The sequence below is a fragment of the Cebus imitator genome, unplaced genomic scaffold (assembly GCF_001604975.1).
Source record: "Cebus imitator isolate Cc_AM_T3 unplaced genomic scaffold, Cebus_imitator-1.0 Scaffold342, whole genome shotgun sequence".
In the NCBI taxonomy this organism is placed as follows: Eukaryota; Metazoa; Chordata; class Mammalia; order Primates; family Cebidae; genus Cebus; species Cebus imitator.
The window spans coordinates 734,546-751,353 of NW_016107657.1; the positions used below are offsets into that span (position 1 = coordinate 734,546).

Consider the following 16,808-nt stretch of genomic DNA (forward strand, 5'->3'; position numbering starts at 1 on the left):
AAAAAAAAAAAAAAAAAAAAAAAAGACCACTAAAGAGGCAAACTTCAGAAGCTGCCTCTGCCACCTTTTCAGTCATTGATTTAGGCCGTTCAGTAAATAAAGGGTATGGTAATGGGGATAAGAAGACTGGGCTTGGGGAGATTAAATGAGATAAGGTATTGCAATAATGAACTGGGACTCATTCATAAAATTTTATTCTCTGAAGCAGGCTTGTGAAGGGGATAGCCTGTTTCAAGCATGTGGGCAAGGGAGAGTCTGCCAGGTGGTTTAGTCTCTGTCCCCTCTGTTTTGCTCCAGACACCAAAAGTCATGGCCATGCTATATAAGAGGGTTCTGATGGTGGTGGCAAGGACGGTTTCTAAGGCGTAGATGGAAATGATTCTAACATAAAAGCTAATGTTCAATATTAACCAGCAGGCTACAAAAGTACCTCTGGCCAGCTGTGCAAGATAGACAGGAAGGCTTTGGAAATCACCCAAACAGGGAACTCAGGTGTGTAGGGAGAAGGCTGAGGCAATGAAGGGGAGAAGTCTGCTCTGCAGATTTGCAGTGCAACAGAAGTCACTGCATTTTTAGGGACAGCAGCGGGGAGATGCAGGGTACTTCCCAAGGCTAAAATAGATCTGGTTAGAGTCAGAGACAATAAAGGACTAGAGGGGAAGGGCTGGGGAATCTGTGCCAGGGATGGGCACTGTGGCTAGACAGGGTTTTCTAGCTTATGAAATGTTTTCAGGAGTCTTCACCTAAATGTTCGCTGCCTTTCATGCCTACATAGTATCTACAATCTGACATGTACAAACTTGTGAGTTCCCACATCCACACGCAACTGTTTTGTCCTAGACACATTAAAGGATAAAGATGACAGTTTGTGAATTGAGGTTGTTGGTGACTTAGGCTGAGGTGATGTGAAGGAGACTCTGGTTTGAAGTTTAGGTCTGTGCAGACTCTGATTTGAGGGTTAGGGCCCTGAGGTCTTTATGATGTTAGGAATAAAGGAAGGAGCCTGAAAGAGGTAAGCGGCCCCTGTCATGAACACTAGAGAATGTCACTGCAGCCTACCCTGAGGGTTTGCTCCGAGATGGAGTCCTGGGAGGCCTTAAGTTTGGGGTGGCTAGGAATGTTTAGGTAGTAATTAATGGTTTTCTCTACCCTATTCCTACAGGAAGCCTCTAAATTGAGTTTCCAGTTCCAAACTGCTAGACTGGCATGGGGTTCATGGTGGGTAAAGCAATGATGGCATCTGTTAGTTTTGGGACATAATCATAGCTTCTGGAAATGGCACTTGAGAAGCACCCAAGAAAACCAACCAGATTCAAAGACTCAAAAGTTGAAGGGCCCTCAGAGTTGTCCTATTCAATCTCTGAGCCAGGGAAATGTCCCTCTACAGCAAGGAGGCTGACTCACCATCCAGCTTCACACTCCATGTCATGTGGAAGCCATTGGTCATCAGGTAAAAGTTCTTCACATCTTCAGGCATCACACAGTTATTCTTCTAGAATCACAAAGCAGCTAAGTGTCAGGACAGGGCCGGGAAGGAGGGTACAGGCTATACCTCAAGGCACTGGGGACATGTTTACCATGTTATAGACCCGGAAGACTCTGATAGTTACCTACAAAACTCTAATAGAGAGGCACTGGAGTCTTGAAAGCTGAGTCACTAGTTTGCCTTTCTTTTTTTTTTCCAGCAGCTAAAGCAAACCAGGTATCTGCTCTGCCATGATAATGCCTCAATGGGCAGCCACCTGGCAAAGGAGCTCAAAGGGAACAAGCTGAAGAGAAGACAGGGGAACATGGTGAGAGAGGAGGTCCTAGGTAAAGTCTGGCAATGTTCAAGCAAAGCAATTACTGCCATACATTTGACCCATGCTCATATATTATTTTCTGAAACAAGTAATTGGACAAATGAGAACATCTTAAAAGTGAAGAGTATATTATTTCCAGAAAAGCTATGCAATGTCTAAGTTCTGACAGCTCTTAGAAAGTAACCATATATACTCAAATATTTATTTCACATGGATAATAAACCATCCAAACTGTTGGTGGAGAGAACAAAGAAGGAGCTTACTGTCCTTCAAGGAGATACCAGGAACAAGCCCTACATTCTAAATAACTCAGTCTTTAGTCTTCCCTAGCCAACTCAAATCCCTGGAGTGTGCAGAAGAATGAGTTATCCAATTCATTTCCTAGGCTCCTAGAGTGACTTCTTGCTCTAGTTACAGAGGCAAAGACGCAATATGTTAAGAACTATCCAAGTTTATGGCTCACTGGACCCTTCTGAGATGTGATACTAGCCACTGCTCATGTCAAGACTGCATTAGGTCATCCTGTCAGTCAGTTCTAGGTACCTAATATGTGGGAAAGCATACTGTAGAAGGACAATCTGAGTTCACTTCCCAGCTCTGCCACTAGCTGCGTGACCTTGAACATGTCACTCTGTGAATCTAGGCTGAAGAATAAACTCTAAGACTGAATATGCAGAACACTGGAGGTACAAGGAGGTGTGAGTTCGACAGGAAGAGAGAAGATGAGGAAATTATTATTATTCACAGCCATAGCATCTTTAGGAACTACAGATAAACAGGATTAAAATCTTGCCAGAGATTTTAAGCAGTGTTTTTAGATTATTAAATGGACAACAGATGTCATTTTAATGAAACAGGCTTTAAATTTCCCTTACCTATGAACTAAAATGTATGCTTTTATCAAATTTTGTGTTTTCTGTGTCCACTATTTAGTTCCCAGTCTCATAGATGTGAAATTTAAGAGACTCTCAGACTCCTTGGACTAATTTATTTGTTTTCCTACTGTTTAGAGTTAGGGGCTTGCTCCTAGTCCCTCCTGTGTGGCTACATTATATGTGCCTTCAGAGGAAAAAATGAACTTGCAAAATGCCTTTCTCCCACCCCTAGAATCCTGGTACAGGAAGCCTACAGTTACCGGTGTTCTGACAAAGTTCTTGCTCCTACCCCAAAAGGCCAGCATCTCTCTGACATTTTGATCACTAGTGCCATCTAGTGGTGAACACAAGGAAACTACTGTCCATCAGCCTTTCTTAATGGGGATTCCATGAGAACCAGACTGAGGGCAGGTGGGACTATTGGGCATTGTTCATAGGTAAGTCAGGCTGAATAATTCCAGTAACAGTAATTATAACATTTCTTATGGTATTTATTTCACTCAAGAAAGAAATTTTGGTATTTTATACCATTATTTTTACAATTATTCAAAATTCAAACAAATAGAAAAAAATCTGTGAAATCAAATATTTAATACACATTTCAAATACTAACACACATAAACATTTTCAAGTAAACTAAATTCATGAAAAACATCAATCCCTCACTGTCATTCTAATTTAAATGGCTAGCAGCCCTGTCTCTGCTGCTCTTTGCTGCAGACCTTTCTGCCTTAAGCATCCTGGGGGCAGCTGCTGGGCCTGCAGTGCTTCAGCCTCTTTCTATTGCATGTAACTCTTCTGAGTGGGGCAAATCCAGGATGAAACATTCACAACCAAAGCTTAAATGACCATATACCCTCATCAGTCCTTTAAGGTTGGAGAGAAAAGTAAAAAACCTCTCCTAATTTTGATATATTTCACCATGTTTTTTTTGTTCTTGCCAGTGACTCAGTTACTGCCATTTTAAAATTTCTCTTCTAACCAATCTGAAGAGTTTGCTTTTCTACAGGGAGCAATCTGCCCACATCACAAAGCTTCTTCCTCCACAGATTCATGCTCGGCCTATATTTTGGGGGGGTGTAATAGGAGGGTGGTGAGAAATAAGATTGGCAGAAAGTGAGTGGACAAGGGTAATATCAGGATTGGAGGGAGGGTTTGAGGGGAAAGCCAGCAAGGGAGGATAACACTGACTGGCGTCTGTAACAACAGCTGACTGCATCAAAATGGTATCTGCAATGTGTACCCAGCCCAGCGGTGCTTTTGTCACATAGTTCCTAATTTTCAATCTTTCTTTTCTTTTCCTGAGACGATCTGCAATGGTTTCTTTAAGCCACTTTAGTAAGAGTCCACCGCAAGCTCTGTTACTACTTCATCGGATGAAGGACCTGAACCGCTTTTATGTTTTGGGAGCTATCAACAACATTCCAGAAAACCAATACCACTGCCTGGGCTTCAAGGGAAGGGCTAAGGGCTGTCCATTGCCTTCTACTCACCTTTTCTCCTGGACAATCCTGCACCCCACTGTTCCCCACCCCCTTTTAAAGGCCACTTCCCAACTGGGGAGCAGATGCAGGATCAGATCAGCGTAGGGACCAGAAGACAGAAATCAATGTTTCTGTAGGTGCTGGTCCATACTGTGCTGGCTCTCTGGCTGGTCTGCAACCACAGCCAGGTGAAGAGCTGCCCAGGATGTCCATCAAGAAGGAGCATGAGAACACTGCCTGAAACTATGGCAAGGAGCAAAACAGCATCTCCTGAAACTCTTCTCAGGGAGGACATTCCACGAAGTGGAAGGAAAACCTGGATGAACTGTGGAGGGACAGTCTGAGATCCCTAAGAGAATTCCCAAATATATTCTTAAACTCCCACCTTAGGAGAGGTGGAGGGCTTGGTTAACTGAACCCTTTTGTTTTGTTGAGTGGGGTATGAGAGTTTGGGGCCAGAGCTGCATTACTTAAGAGAGACTTTGACCATGTCAGGGTCACCACCTGAGACCTTGGTCATGTCAGGGTCATCACCTGATACGTTGATTACCACCTGCGGGGATCTAACCCTGACTTAACGACTGGATGAATGAATGCACTCACACACACCAAAATACAGTGAATCTGAGTGGGCTAGGGATGGTCATCAGCTGCTTTCAGAGGGTGACTGCAGCTAACCAACCACCACTCGCTGCTGCTCCTCCTCATATTTATTTGGTAGGATTTAATAACAGAGGTTCTAAGTCAACATGCTTGTGGGTAATTAACATGGTTAAAAGAGTGGTTTTATGAATGATAAAAGGTCTTGGTTCCAGGGCCCAGAATAAACGCCATTAATGGATTACCCCTTCAACCTCCTCCTGAGAGGACCATCCAGGACAAAGTTTACATGAGCAAACAAATTAGGGACAAAGGAATGTGGTATAAACAGACTTAATTGGGGAAGCTTTTATTATTCCTAAACTTTTTATCCTATGACTTAAAGCTCTAACGTATGAACTGGCTGCCTTCAGCCCAGTCTCTTAAAACCTTTCAGCCTTCCAAAAGGTTTGAGACTATAATCTATAACTTTCCCTAATATTTCCCTAATATTTTGCCAGCCACCCCAAGTGAATCCCAACACTTAAGGGCCAAAAGAAAGGTAGCATACTTTTTCCAAAATCCTTTCTCCACAGAACCATCAGTGTCCCTCTAAAAACATGTGAAGAAAAAAATATATAAATATCAGCCTGTCTAGAGGCACCACAAGTCTCGGTGAAGCTGTGTGTCTGACAGCTCATGCCAGACAACCTTCAGAACAGTAATGCCCTCAGGTTTATATAATCATCAAAATTCTACCACTGGAGGAATTAGTGGGGGAAGGCTTTGCATCTGCAGCTGCTCTGCTTCAGAGATGGTGGTGTGGTAGCCTGAGTCTCAGGAGGGAAATTAAGGACTGCTTGTGAAAAACAAGTTAGGCAGCCTTGGGAAACTTCCACACTCCTTCTGACTTTTGTGTTTTATCTAATTCGCTTACTCATCTCACATTTATTATCTATTATGGAATAAACACTGTGTGGAGCACTAGCAACAGAAAGAGAAACGAGGGAAGGGGCAAAGGAGGCTGTGTCAGACATATGGGTTGCTTATTCAAATCCACCTTCCTTTTTCTCCTTGGCAGAACCTTCGTTTTGTTTGAGATGGCAATGTGTCCTATTAAACACCTGTTTTCAGAACTGCCTGCAATTAGAACTTGACATTAAAATGTAAACACAAGTCCAAAGGAGAAGGTTTCTAAGAAAATGTTCACTTTCCTGTTGAAAGCTGACAGATGTGCCTGGCAACATCCCCTACCTCCTTTTTGTTCCTTGAGTTTGGAAGTGATAGCTGAGACTGTAGCAGTTACTTTGCCACTGTGATATTGTGAAATATATATTTGGTCTCTGTCACAGTTTTCTGGCATACAATTCCTAAAATCTTTGCAATCTCTAAAGTGATGTCTTTTTGTGTGCTAATGAGTTGACAAATGACTGGCAGCTCCAAGGTAGCTGCAGGATGGGGGATGATCACCAGAAAGACCAAGGCAGGCAGTGGGTTGGAACTTTCAGCCCCACCACCGAACCCTAAGTTGACCATCAACGGCCAATGATTTAATCAACCATGTCTACATAATGAAGCCTTTATAAAAACTCAAAGGACTTGGTTCGAAGAGCTTCTGGACAGCTGAACAAACGGAAGTTCCTGGAGGGTGGCGTGCTCTGGGATGGCATGGAGGTTCCACGCTCCTCCCACTACACCTCGCCCTGTGCATCTCTTCATCTGTATCCTTTGTAATAAACCTGTAAATGTTAAGTAAGTGTTCCTCTGAGTTCTGTGAGCCACTCTAGAAAATTAACTGAACCTGAGGAGGGGGTCGTGGGAACCCCAATTTATAGCTGGTGGGTTAGAAGCACAAGTAAAACCACCTGGGACTTGCAATTGGTATTGGAAGTGAGGGGCAATCTTGTGAGACTGAGCCCTTAACCTGTGGGATCTGATGCTATACCCAGGGAGATAGCATTGGAACTGAATTGCAGGATACCCAGCTGGTGTTCACTGCAGAACTGATTGCTTGTTGATGTTTGGGAACTCCCCCTTGCAAAACACACATGTTTGATCATGGAAATTTTCTTTGTTGATTGTTGTGGATTAATAGGAGAGGAAAAGCAGTATGTGTTTTTCCTACTCAGAAGCACCATAAAGAAAAAGGACAAAATAATTACAGAGATAAAGGCTTAACATTGTCAGGGCTGATGAACCAACTGCAACTGTCTACCTCAGGACTTGTTACATGAAAAATATTAATTCCTATTTGCTGAAGCTATTGCTAGTTTATTATTATCTTTCCTTGAGCCAAACATATTCCTAATTTATACAGAGACAAATGTTTAACAGATAAGTGTTGCAGAGCTGCAAGGGTCAAAAAGAACTAGGAGGGAAGAGTCTTCAAGGAAGGAAAGAATCAGGAGAGTTGTGCTTCTGAATCCAAGGGAGGAGAACTAGCAGAGAAGGGAGTGGCTAACTGTGAGACACGCAGGCGTGGAACCAAGTGAGATGAGGTAAGTCTTTAGCAATGAAGGGGTCCTAGTGATTTTGACAGAATGGTATCCAAGAACGGTGGTGGCTAAAAAGCGGCTGTGGCAAGACAAAGAATAACTGAGAAATGATGGAAGGACAGTAATTTGTCAACTATGTCCACTGGATCCACCCTGTCACCTATTTTTGTAAAAATGTTTCATTTAAACGTAGTCACACCATGCATTTCAGTACTTTTGATGGCTGCTTTCACAGCTACAATGGCAGAAACGGCAGTTGTGACAGAGACTGTAGCACCCACAGAGCATAAACTATCTGGTCCTCTCAAAAAAACATTTCCCAACCCCTGATGTAGACAGTTTTTCTACACACTTGGTGTGAAAAGGAACAAATGGCTAAACAGCTAGAAGAAGACATACGTTGAAGGTTTTTTTGTTTTTAATTTTAAAGAGATGCGAAGCCCCTAAGGGGAAGCTGCCAGCAGAAAGAAGTGAAGTGCTAGAGAGAAGGATTGACCAGTGGAGAACAGAGAAGCTCAGGCGGAGTAAGAGCATGAGATGAGGGGGTCACTAGTGACATGGTGTCGCAGAATGATTTCTTCTTCTGGAAATGCCTATGATAAATTCATAGTAGGGGCATGTAAGGAACATATCTTCAAGAAGGTTCAGAACCCACTCTGTAGAAAAACTGAACCTGAAAACAATGGGGATATTCTGCCAAGTCATTTGGTTTCTGTGGGCCATGGTTTCACCATCAAGTGAACTGAATTTTAATCTGGGGATTGAAGAGTATATAACCTATCAAGAATTGTAAAGCAATCTGCTGCTATGAAATGTCTCTGACATGCTTAATAATAACAGAACTCTTCTGGCACCAGGATGCTATGAGAACTAAGAGGCAGATGTTTTCATGGTGCTTGAAAGATGAAAATCTCAGTGTAGGCATTAGGCCTTACTATGGGCCAACATGACAAAAAGTATGTAGCAGGTACAATGAACATGAATCATACAACTGCAGAGAAGCAGGCAAACTGAAACTGTGTACTGAAGAAGAAAAAATGGTGAAATATATAAAAATGGAAAAAGGTTGTTCACATTCCCCTCCAACCTCAGGTCACTGTAGCAGATATCTAATCATTTAGGTTTCAGTTGTCAACCTTTCCTCCTGGATTTGCAGTACAGAATCACAAAATACTAGATTACAGCTGGATGAGTCCTTCAATAACGCTGATTTCAAACTACTTATTTTATACATGATGAACATGCGCTCCAGAGAAGTTACATGACTTAGCTAAGGGTCCAGAGCTGGCATAAGACTCCTACTCCAGTCTGTTTTTCCCAAATCAAAATGCTTCCATATACTTACTAGTATATTGAATCTCAGTGAGCTTCCCAGAGAACTATATTTGCCCAAAGGGGCAGAGGTCCCCTTTGTGCGGGGCCTTATCTGAATGTATTTATGCAGCTGTGGTCACCAGGTATACCAAATGGAGGCTTGGCTTTAAATGAGGTGTCTCCAAGGAGACAGTCTCTAGGGTCAGTTCTCTAGAGAAGTAGGAGTTATCAGCCCCTTTGGATGCTCCTGCTTCTCTGGTATAGGCACTTCGGGAAGAAGGCACACAGCAGGGGTGGCGTATCAAGCCCACTCCCGTGGCAGCATGCTCTTTAGTAACCTCTTGGGTGAGAAAGTGAGACAAGGAAGTTTTGGAGCAGTCCAACAAAACTTCTACCCTCCATTGCTTAGGAGACAAAAGTAGGTAAGAAAATAGCACATCGGGCATGGCCACATTTGAATGAAAAAATTATGCAAAAACCTGTTTGAAACTTTTTGGGGTTATGAGTCCCTTTCAGAGTCTGATGAAGTATTCCCCCGCCAAAAAAAAAAAAAAAAAAAATATCTGACATACATTTTAAGGAGTCCATGGACCACTTCCCATTCATAGACTTGTAAGGGATCCCATCGCCTACTCTCCACCCACACATATAACCAAAAATACACCAACTGTGGTTATGTCTAGGTGGTAAAATCCTAGAAGACTTAAAATTTTTTTTTATATTTTCAATACTTTTTTGACTTTTGTTTAGCATAATCAGAAAAAAATCATGTTATATAAAAACTAAGTCTTAAAACAGACATGCACACCCCAAAGGCTATCTTATTTTCCAAGCATCCCACAGGCCTTTACAAGCCCAGACATGCCAAATTCATCTTGATACTGATCCTAATACTGTTAGCATGTTATTTTTAAAATTTTGATTACTTATTTATTTTTTAAGAGATGGGGGTTGAGGGATTGTCTCATTATGTTTCCCAGGCTGTTCCTGAACTCCTGGCATCAATCAATCCTCCCACCTTGGCCTTCCAAGTAGCTGGGACTACAGGTGTGCACCACCACACCCAGCTTGTTTGTATATTAGATTTGGCATATTTGAACTTAGATCTGAGATATTTTAACTATAGAACTCACTGGAAAATTCCAAATCTATGTATATATGTACTTTATTTTAGGTACCAAATCTATGTATCTATGTACCTTATTTTAGGTACAGGCATTCTCTCAACTGAGTATGTCTGAAGAAAATGTTCCATTAACTGTCTCAGTTACTTAAAAATCTCTTTCTCTGATGCTTACCCTTTAATCCTTTTAGGCCTCTGATGGCTATTTATCTAGCACTACAACTGCATTTCCCTAAGTGTCAGTCTAAGCTAAAAGGGAACCCAATAAAGTTGCATAGTCCAGGATGCAGATTAGATCCCAAGAGATCCCCTGTAGACTCTATCCCTGAAACACAGCTATGGAAGGCAGCTCCAAATGAAGAAAAATACAGTATAAGTAAAACTGGGACAAATGGGTAAAGTCTTCTCCTTATAACAATCTACACCATGTCTTAGGCAGTAAGATCAAGAGACAAAAACAGTGCCTTTTAAAAAATACCATTTAACCCCCAGGGCTCAACACCAAGCACAATGTCTGGCCCACTGTAGAAGCTTAAAACTTTTATTGAATAAATGAAGTTCAGAGGAAAGTTGGAAAGCATTAGCTTTTAATCTGCTTAGCAGTTATGTACAGCACTTAACCATGTTCTGGACAGCATGACACTTATATATCCTTTTCTTTCCTTAATTGATTTTTAGCTTTGTTGTATACAACTTTGAATGTCCACTACCTCTACAGGAGAGTGGGGTTCAGGGGAGACATTCCACGCTGGGTAAGTGGCATAGAATGAAAGGAACTGTTAAGTGGACTGAACAGGAACATAGAAAAGGTGAGCTCTACGTTGAAAGCAGCTGTGGTTTGAGATAAGTATTCTTCCTCCCTCAGTCTTTCCTTCTCAGGGACATTTACATTGACCTCTCTTTGTTGGGAGGTAAAGACTTCATGTGGCAACACTTACTTGTTCCCATGAAGAAATCATATGACGTTCTGCAGGAGGCTTTTCTATGATGGTCACCTCTGTCACACCTGGGGAAGATTCTGGAGGAGAAAAAAAGTCTGTAGAGTTGCCATTGGTGCATTGTCATACATTTCTATGCTAGATGTTGACTAGCTGTTGATGACTGCTCTAAGAACATCCAATCCTTCTCATACACCCTTAGCACTCCTGCAATGGAAGAAGTGGACTGGTTGGCCTCTGAAAGGCATGGTCCCCATGACCTAGCACAATGTAGTCTACCTGGTAGAAAGGATATCCACAGAATGTGCTCTATACTGTCACCGCTCAGTCATTAATCTTATTGAACAAAAAAACAGATTGTAGATTCCTAGTGATTTCACATGGAAATTCTCAGTGAGCTAAATCTATATACTCAAAGAGAAAAGAAATAAATAGCAATCCATTAACTTTTATAAGACATAAAATTTGCTTATTAACTTTTCTTCTAAATAAAACTCATCTTGAACATAATCTTCTACTCTATGAGGTCTAAGATTTAAAAGCTAGGTTAACATAAAAAACAAATTCCATCGATAAATATATTGAGAAAAAAGTAAGTCACATTTCTAAATCCTTGGAGTAGGAAAAGGTCTCCAAACAATCTGGTTTGCTTTTCTTGGTGGAGCTGTGTTCTATCATTCACTCTGAGGGAAAGCAGAAGCCACCTGGAAATACTACAGAGTTCAATACCTCCTCCAACATTCTCCACTTATCTGCGGCCATGCAGACTCAAGATTCTGAAGTTCTTAATCAAAAAAATAACATCTGTCATAAAAGCTGTTACAACTTGAATTCTGTCCCCACCCCACAAAAAAGATATTGAAGTCCCAACCCCCAGTACCTCAGAATATGGGACCTTATTTGGAAATTGGGTTACTGTAGATATAATTAGTTTAGATGAGGTCATACTGAAGTAGAGTAGACCCCTAGTCCAATGATTGGTGCCCTTATAAAAAGAACAACATGTAGCCAGGTGTGGCAGTGGATACGTGTAGTCCCAGCTTCTTGGGAGGCTGACACAGGAGGGTAGCTTGAGTTTTCAAAATCTCATGAACTATGGCAGAGACTTATAATCATTTTATGTGGTTCACTGATTCTATAATTAAGCCGGTGCCCTTTTATGCATTATAAAATTAGTTGCCCGAAATTCAAATCTTGGGATACAGCAATAGCCCAACATAGGCACTAAGAAATCTAGACTTTACCTATTCTAGTCTTGCTTTATACATTTACTAGTTGTATGATCTTATGCGGGTCTTCACTTCCCTTCACTTTCGGTAAGTCACAATAGACGTTAGGTTTGAAAGAGGACACATACAATTATTTGCTGTTTATAACAGGCCTACATGGAAGGGCTATAGGTTCAGACAAAACTACTATGATGCTACTGCAGATGTGGTCATATCATACTTAAGCATGATAAGCTAATTGGCCAAGATGCTGACTTTAATAACTTTCAGATAATAAGTTGCTTAGAAAGTACCCATTGTAGAGACTCCTATATCCAATATAGTACTTCAGCATTGGTGAGGAGGAAGTGTTGGGGATATGGAGGAGAAAGGCATTCAATAAATTCCATTTGTATAATGCTCTGTTATAGGAAATTGGCATAAATCATCCCACTTAATCTTTCAACAATCTTTGGCATAAATTATCCCACTTAATCTTTCAACAATCTTGTGAAGCAGGTATCCTTACCCTTGTTTTAAAGATAAGGAAACTAAAGTTTAAAGATGTTAAATAATTCATAGAATGAAATCTCTGACCAAAGCTGTGGACACCAAGCCCAATGCTGTTTTTATTACATTGTCTTAGTAGCCTATCATTTTGCTGAGATAACTAAAAGCATTTTGTGGATGTTTAGAAAGCAACAGAAATTATACACTGTCCTTGGCCTATCAAGATGCCATATTTGAAAAGCAATATCTAAACAGGCATAGCCATTCTCACTGTCTGCCTTTATGACCAATGACAAGCATTTGTCAGCCACCTGGCTGTAGTAAACTTCATGGCAGAGTAAGAGATATGAAACTCGGATCTTCAGACTCAGCACAGTCCACTCTAAGTAACTGTGTGATATGCCACAGCTTAAAACTCTCTGTGCTGGCTTACTCCAATGGTGAGTGCTATCAATTCCTTCTTTCCCTGCAGGCCCATACCACTTCTCGTTGAGAGGTGAGTCAATTTCTCCAACTTCTTGAGTTTGGAGTTGGCCTGTGCGTGCCTTGCCCTATAAAATATGGTGAAAAAATAGTGTGCCAGTTATGGACTTAAAATTTAAGAGAACTGGCAGTTTCCTTTTGTCTTTCTGAGCCATCACATACAAAATCCAAGCAACTCTTCCGGAGAGAGAGAGAGAGGCCACACTGAGAAGTACTGAAGGGGGCAGACATTCAAGTGCAGATGCCATTTGATGATTCCAGTCCCAGCTGCTATCTAACTGTGACCACTTGAGAGACCCCAAATGAGAACTACCCCAGCTGGTCCAGTCAATCCACAGAGCTGGGAGAGATAGTTAATGGTTATTTCAAGCAAACTATGTTTTAGGATGATTTGCTACCCAGTGATAGATAACTGGAATATATTTTCTGGTGACAAACAGTCTCTCTGCGGTATTTAATGGGGACCTGCTATGTCCTAAGCTTGGGAAAATTACTGCCAGAGATTAGGAATTTAAGTAGGAGACACTGTTTCAAGAAGCTTACTGCCTAGTTAGATAAACAAGACAAACATGAAACAAAGTGAAAACTGCAAGATAATATGTAGTTACATGTTAAACTAGGTGATACTGACTGTCAGGGCCACAGGAGTTGAAGGCAGAGGTAAGTTGACAAAGACTGCAAGTGATACAAAACATCAGAAACGGCACACAGCTGATCTGGGCCTTCAAGGATGATGTGTCAGTTACTGCAGACTGGCTCAATTAACACCTCCTCCTGTTCCCCCCTGGAGTGCTTTCCTTTATTTTAGACTGGGTAGCTAACGACCTCATTTCCTAGATTTCACGGCAGTTAGACTCCCTCTGGTGGCTGGGATGCCTGCATAGAAACCTACTCTCATAAAATTTGGAAGAAGGGAATCAGCACATGAGGAAGAGAACAAATGGAGAGACCAGATCTTCTTGCAAGCATAGTTTCACAGGTGTTTCAGTCTCAGAGGGTGCTGGCGGCAGGAGCAATTTTTGATTCTACAGCTATCCTTCTGGGAGTCTGAAATTCTGAGAGCTGTGGCTGGTTGTTTTGCCAACTTAAGGCTTAAACAGGCTTTCTGGAGAAGAAACACTACGCACGTATTGTTGCATTTCACTGTTTAAGAAGTGTGTGACTCCCGACAAGAGGGAAAAGTTCAGAAGCCTATGCATGGATTCCTCTAGATTCTACCTATATTTTTTCCTCCTGCAAATCAATGCAATAAATTACACTAGGGACTACTACTGTTTCTGAATCCTCTGTGTCCTTGCAGTGGATCTGGTAGATCTAAATGTGTGGATGGTTGCGGGATCCCAGAAACATGCATCCATCTTTTTATATTTAACATTTCTGATTTCATTTGCTTTAGGTATGTTTTTGAAAACATCAAATAACTGGGTTTTGTGAGTCAGGTTTAAACTGTTTTTTATTAATAGGTGACATAAACCTATATGTATATACTTCAGGGACAGGGTTTTGCTGTCACTCAGGCTGGAGTGCAATGGTGGAATCATAGCTCACTTCAGCCTCCAACTTCTGGACTCAAGTGATTCACCCATCTTAGCCTCCCAAGTAGTTGCAACTACAGGTGCACACCACCACACTGGGCTAATTAATTTTTTTTTTGTAGAGACAAGAGTCTTGTTATGTTTGCCAGGCTGGTCTTGAACTCCTGGCCCCAAGTTATTTTCCCATCCTGGTCTCCCAAAGCACTGGGATTACAGGCATGAGCCTCAGTACACAGCCATGACCATTTATATTTATTGTTATGACATATATGTTTGGTCTAAACTCTATCATAATAGTTCATAATTATGTGTGCTACATTATACTTGTGTTCCTTTTTGACATGCATATCATTTGCTCTATTCTTTCAAAATTTGGGGGAATGTTTTCTATTGCTAAGTAATAAATTACCATGAATTAGCAGCTTTAAACAACATCCTTTTATTAAGTTACAGTTCTGTAGCTAACAAGTCTGGCACACCATGATTGGATTATCTGCTTAGGAAAGATCAGAAATTACTGGTTTTTCCTTACACCAGATGTGCTGATCGGTATTTTAGCTGTTGTATTTTCATCTGGAGCTTGGGGTCATCTTGGAAACTCATTCCTGTTATTGACAGAATTCAATTCCTTTTGGTTGCAGGACTGAAGTTTCCATTTCCTTGCTTGCTGTCTGCTGGGGCCACTCTCAGCTTGCAGAGGCCACCTGTATTCCTTGTTAAAAGGTCCCATCCATCTTCAAGCCAGCAACAGCATAAGAAATTCTTTTCATGCCTCAAATGTCTTGACTTCCCTGTTAACAGCTTGTTTTAAAGGCTTATGTGATTAGATTGGGCCCACCTGGATAATCTTGCTTTTGCCATTTAGATATAAAATAATCAAGGTATGATATCTCATCAGCTTCATGGTCCTGGGAATTAGAGCAGGAATTCTAATAGTACCATGTTTAGGATTCCTTTTTAAAAATAGCTTTACTAAGATATAATTCACATACCATCATCTGCCCTTATAAAGTGATTTTTATATTCAGAGTTATGCATCCTTTCTCCTAAAAGAAACCCATACCTATTATATTAGCAGTCCCCTCTCCCACCAGGCTTGACAACCACTAATCTACTTTCAGTTTCTATAGATTAGTCTATTCTGGACATTTCATATAAATGGAATCATACACGTGGTTTTTGCAACTGGCTTCTCTCACTTTCATTTCAAGATCATCCATGTTGTAGGATCAGTATTCATTCCTTTATATGGATGAATAATTTTTTTTACATGGATATATCATATTTTACATATCCCATTCATCAATCGATGAACATTGGGTTGTTTTCACTTTTGACAACTATGAATAATGCAGATACAAAATTTGTATAAAAATGTTTTCATGTAAATATCTTTTCATTTCTCTTGGAAAAATGAAATCCAGAAATGGAATTGCTGGGCCATATGGTAACTAATCTTTTGAGGAAGTGCCAAACTAGTTTTCTAAGCTGCTGTACATTTTACATCCCCACAAGCAGTGTATGATATCTCCACATCCTCGCCAACAATTGCTGTATCTGTCTTTTTGACTATAGCCATCCTGGTGGGTGTGAAGTGAAATCACATTATGGTTTTGATTTGTATTTACCTAATGGCTAACGATTATAATCATCTTTATGTGTGGTCACTAGTCATCTATGTATCTTTGGAGAAATGTCTGTCCTGTTGCCCAGGCTGGTCTGCAACTCCTGGTCTCAAGCAATCCTTTTACCTTGGCCTCCCAGTGTTGGGATTACAGGTGTGAGCCACTATGCCAGCTACATTTTAATCTTTTTGATACTATTGTAAAGTGAATTGTTCTCTTAGTTTTATTTTTGGATCATTCATTGCTGGTGTACAGGGATATTTGTGTGTCTATGTGTATGTGTATACACCTTAGGATTTTTTTCTATATTCAAGATAATGTCATTTGCAAAGAGATAGTTTAACTTCTTCCTTTACAAATGGATGCCTTTATTTCATTTTCTTGCCTAACTAACTGCCCTAGTTAGAACCTCCAGTACAATGTTGAATAGAAGTGATAAAAATGGAATTCTTACTGTGCAGACAAGAGTGAACATAGCAGGCCCAAGACAATAATCCTTAAAAGGGCCTGTTAATCGGGCTGCCAAAATCCTTTTGTTGTAATGAATCACAGCCACAAGTAGGACTATCTCCTGATTCCTGTAATCCTTATGTCAAATCATTGACTCTGGTGTGATCTTGGGGAAACTTGACACAATTTTTCTTCATGATTTTAAGGAGAAAGCTGTCAGTCTTTCACCATTACACATGATGTTAGATGTGGGTTTTTTATAGATCTCCTTTATCAGGAGTTGACAAAGTTCTATCTCTATTATATCCTATTTCTAGTTTGTTGAGTTTTTTTAATCATGAAAGGGCATTAGATTTCATCAAGTGCTTTTTCTTTATTAAGATGATT

General features: G+C 40.8%; 1 protein-coding gene across 3 annotated transcripts in view; it reads right to left on the reverse strand.

The window, feature by feature from the left end:
• The window catches only part of TPGS2 (tubulin polyglutamylase complex subunit 2), a 43,557-nt gene that overhangs the window by 24,578 nt on the left and 2,171 nt on the right, over window positions 1–16,808 (reverse strand). For 2 of the 3 annotated variants that reach the window (XM_037730391.1, XM_017505783.2), the window contains exons 2-3: window positions 10,611–10,690; window positions 1,405–1,492 (exon numbers count right to left, since the gene is read on the reverse strand). In XM_037730391.1, coding sequence (XP_037586319.1) covers window positions 1,405–1,492; window positions 10,611–10,690 — 168 coding nt within the window. Of the gene's footprint in view, window positions 1–1,404; window positions 1,493–10,492; window positions 10,589–10,610; window positions 10,691–16,808 lie in introns of those variants that run through there. The other variant, XM_037730390.1, reaches the window with a different exon arrangement.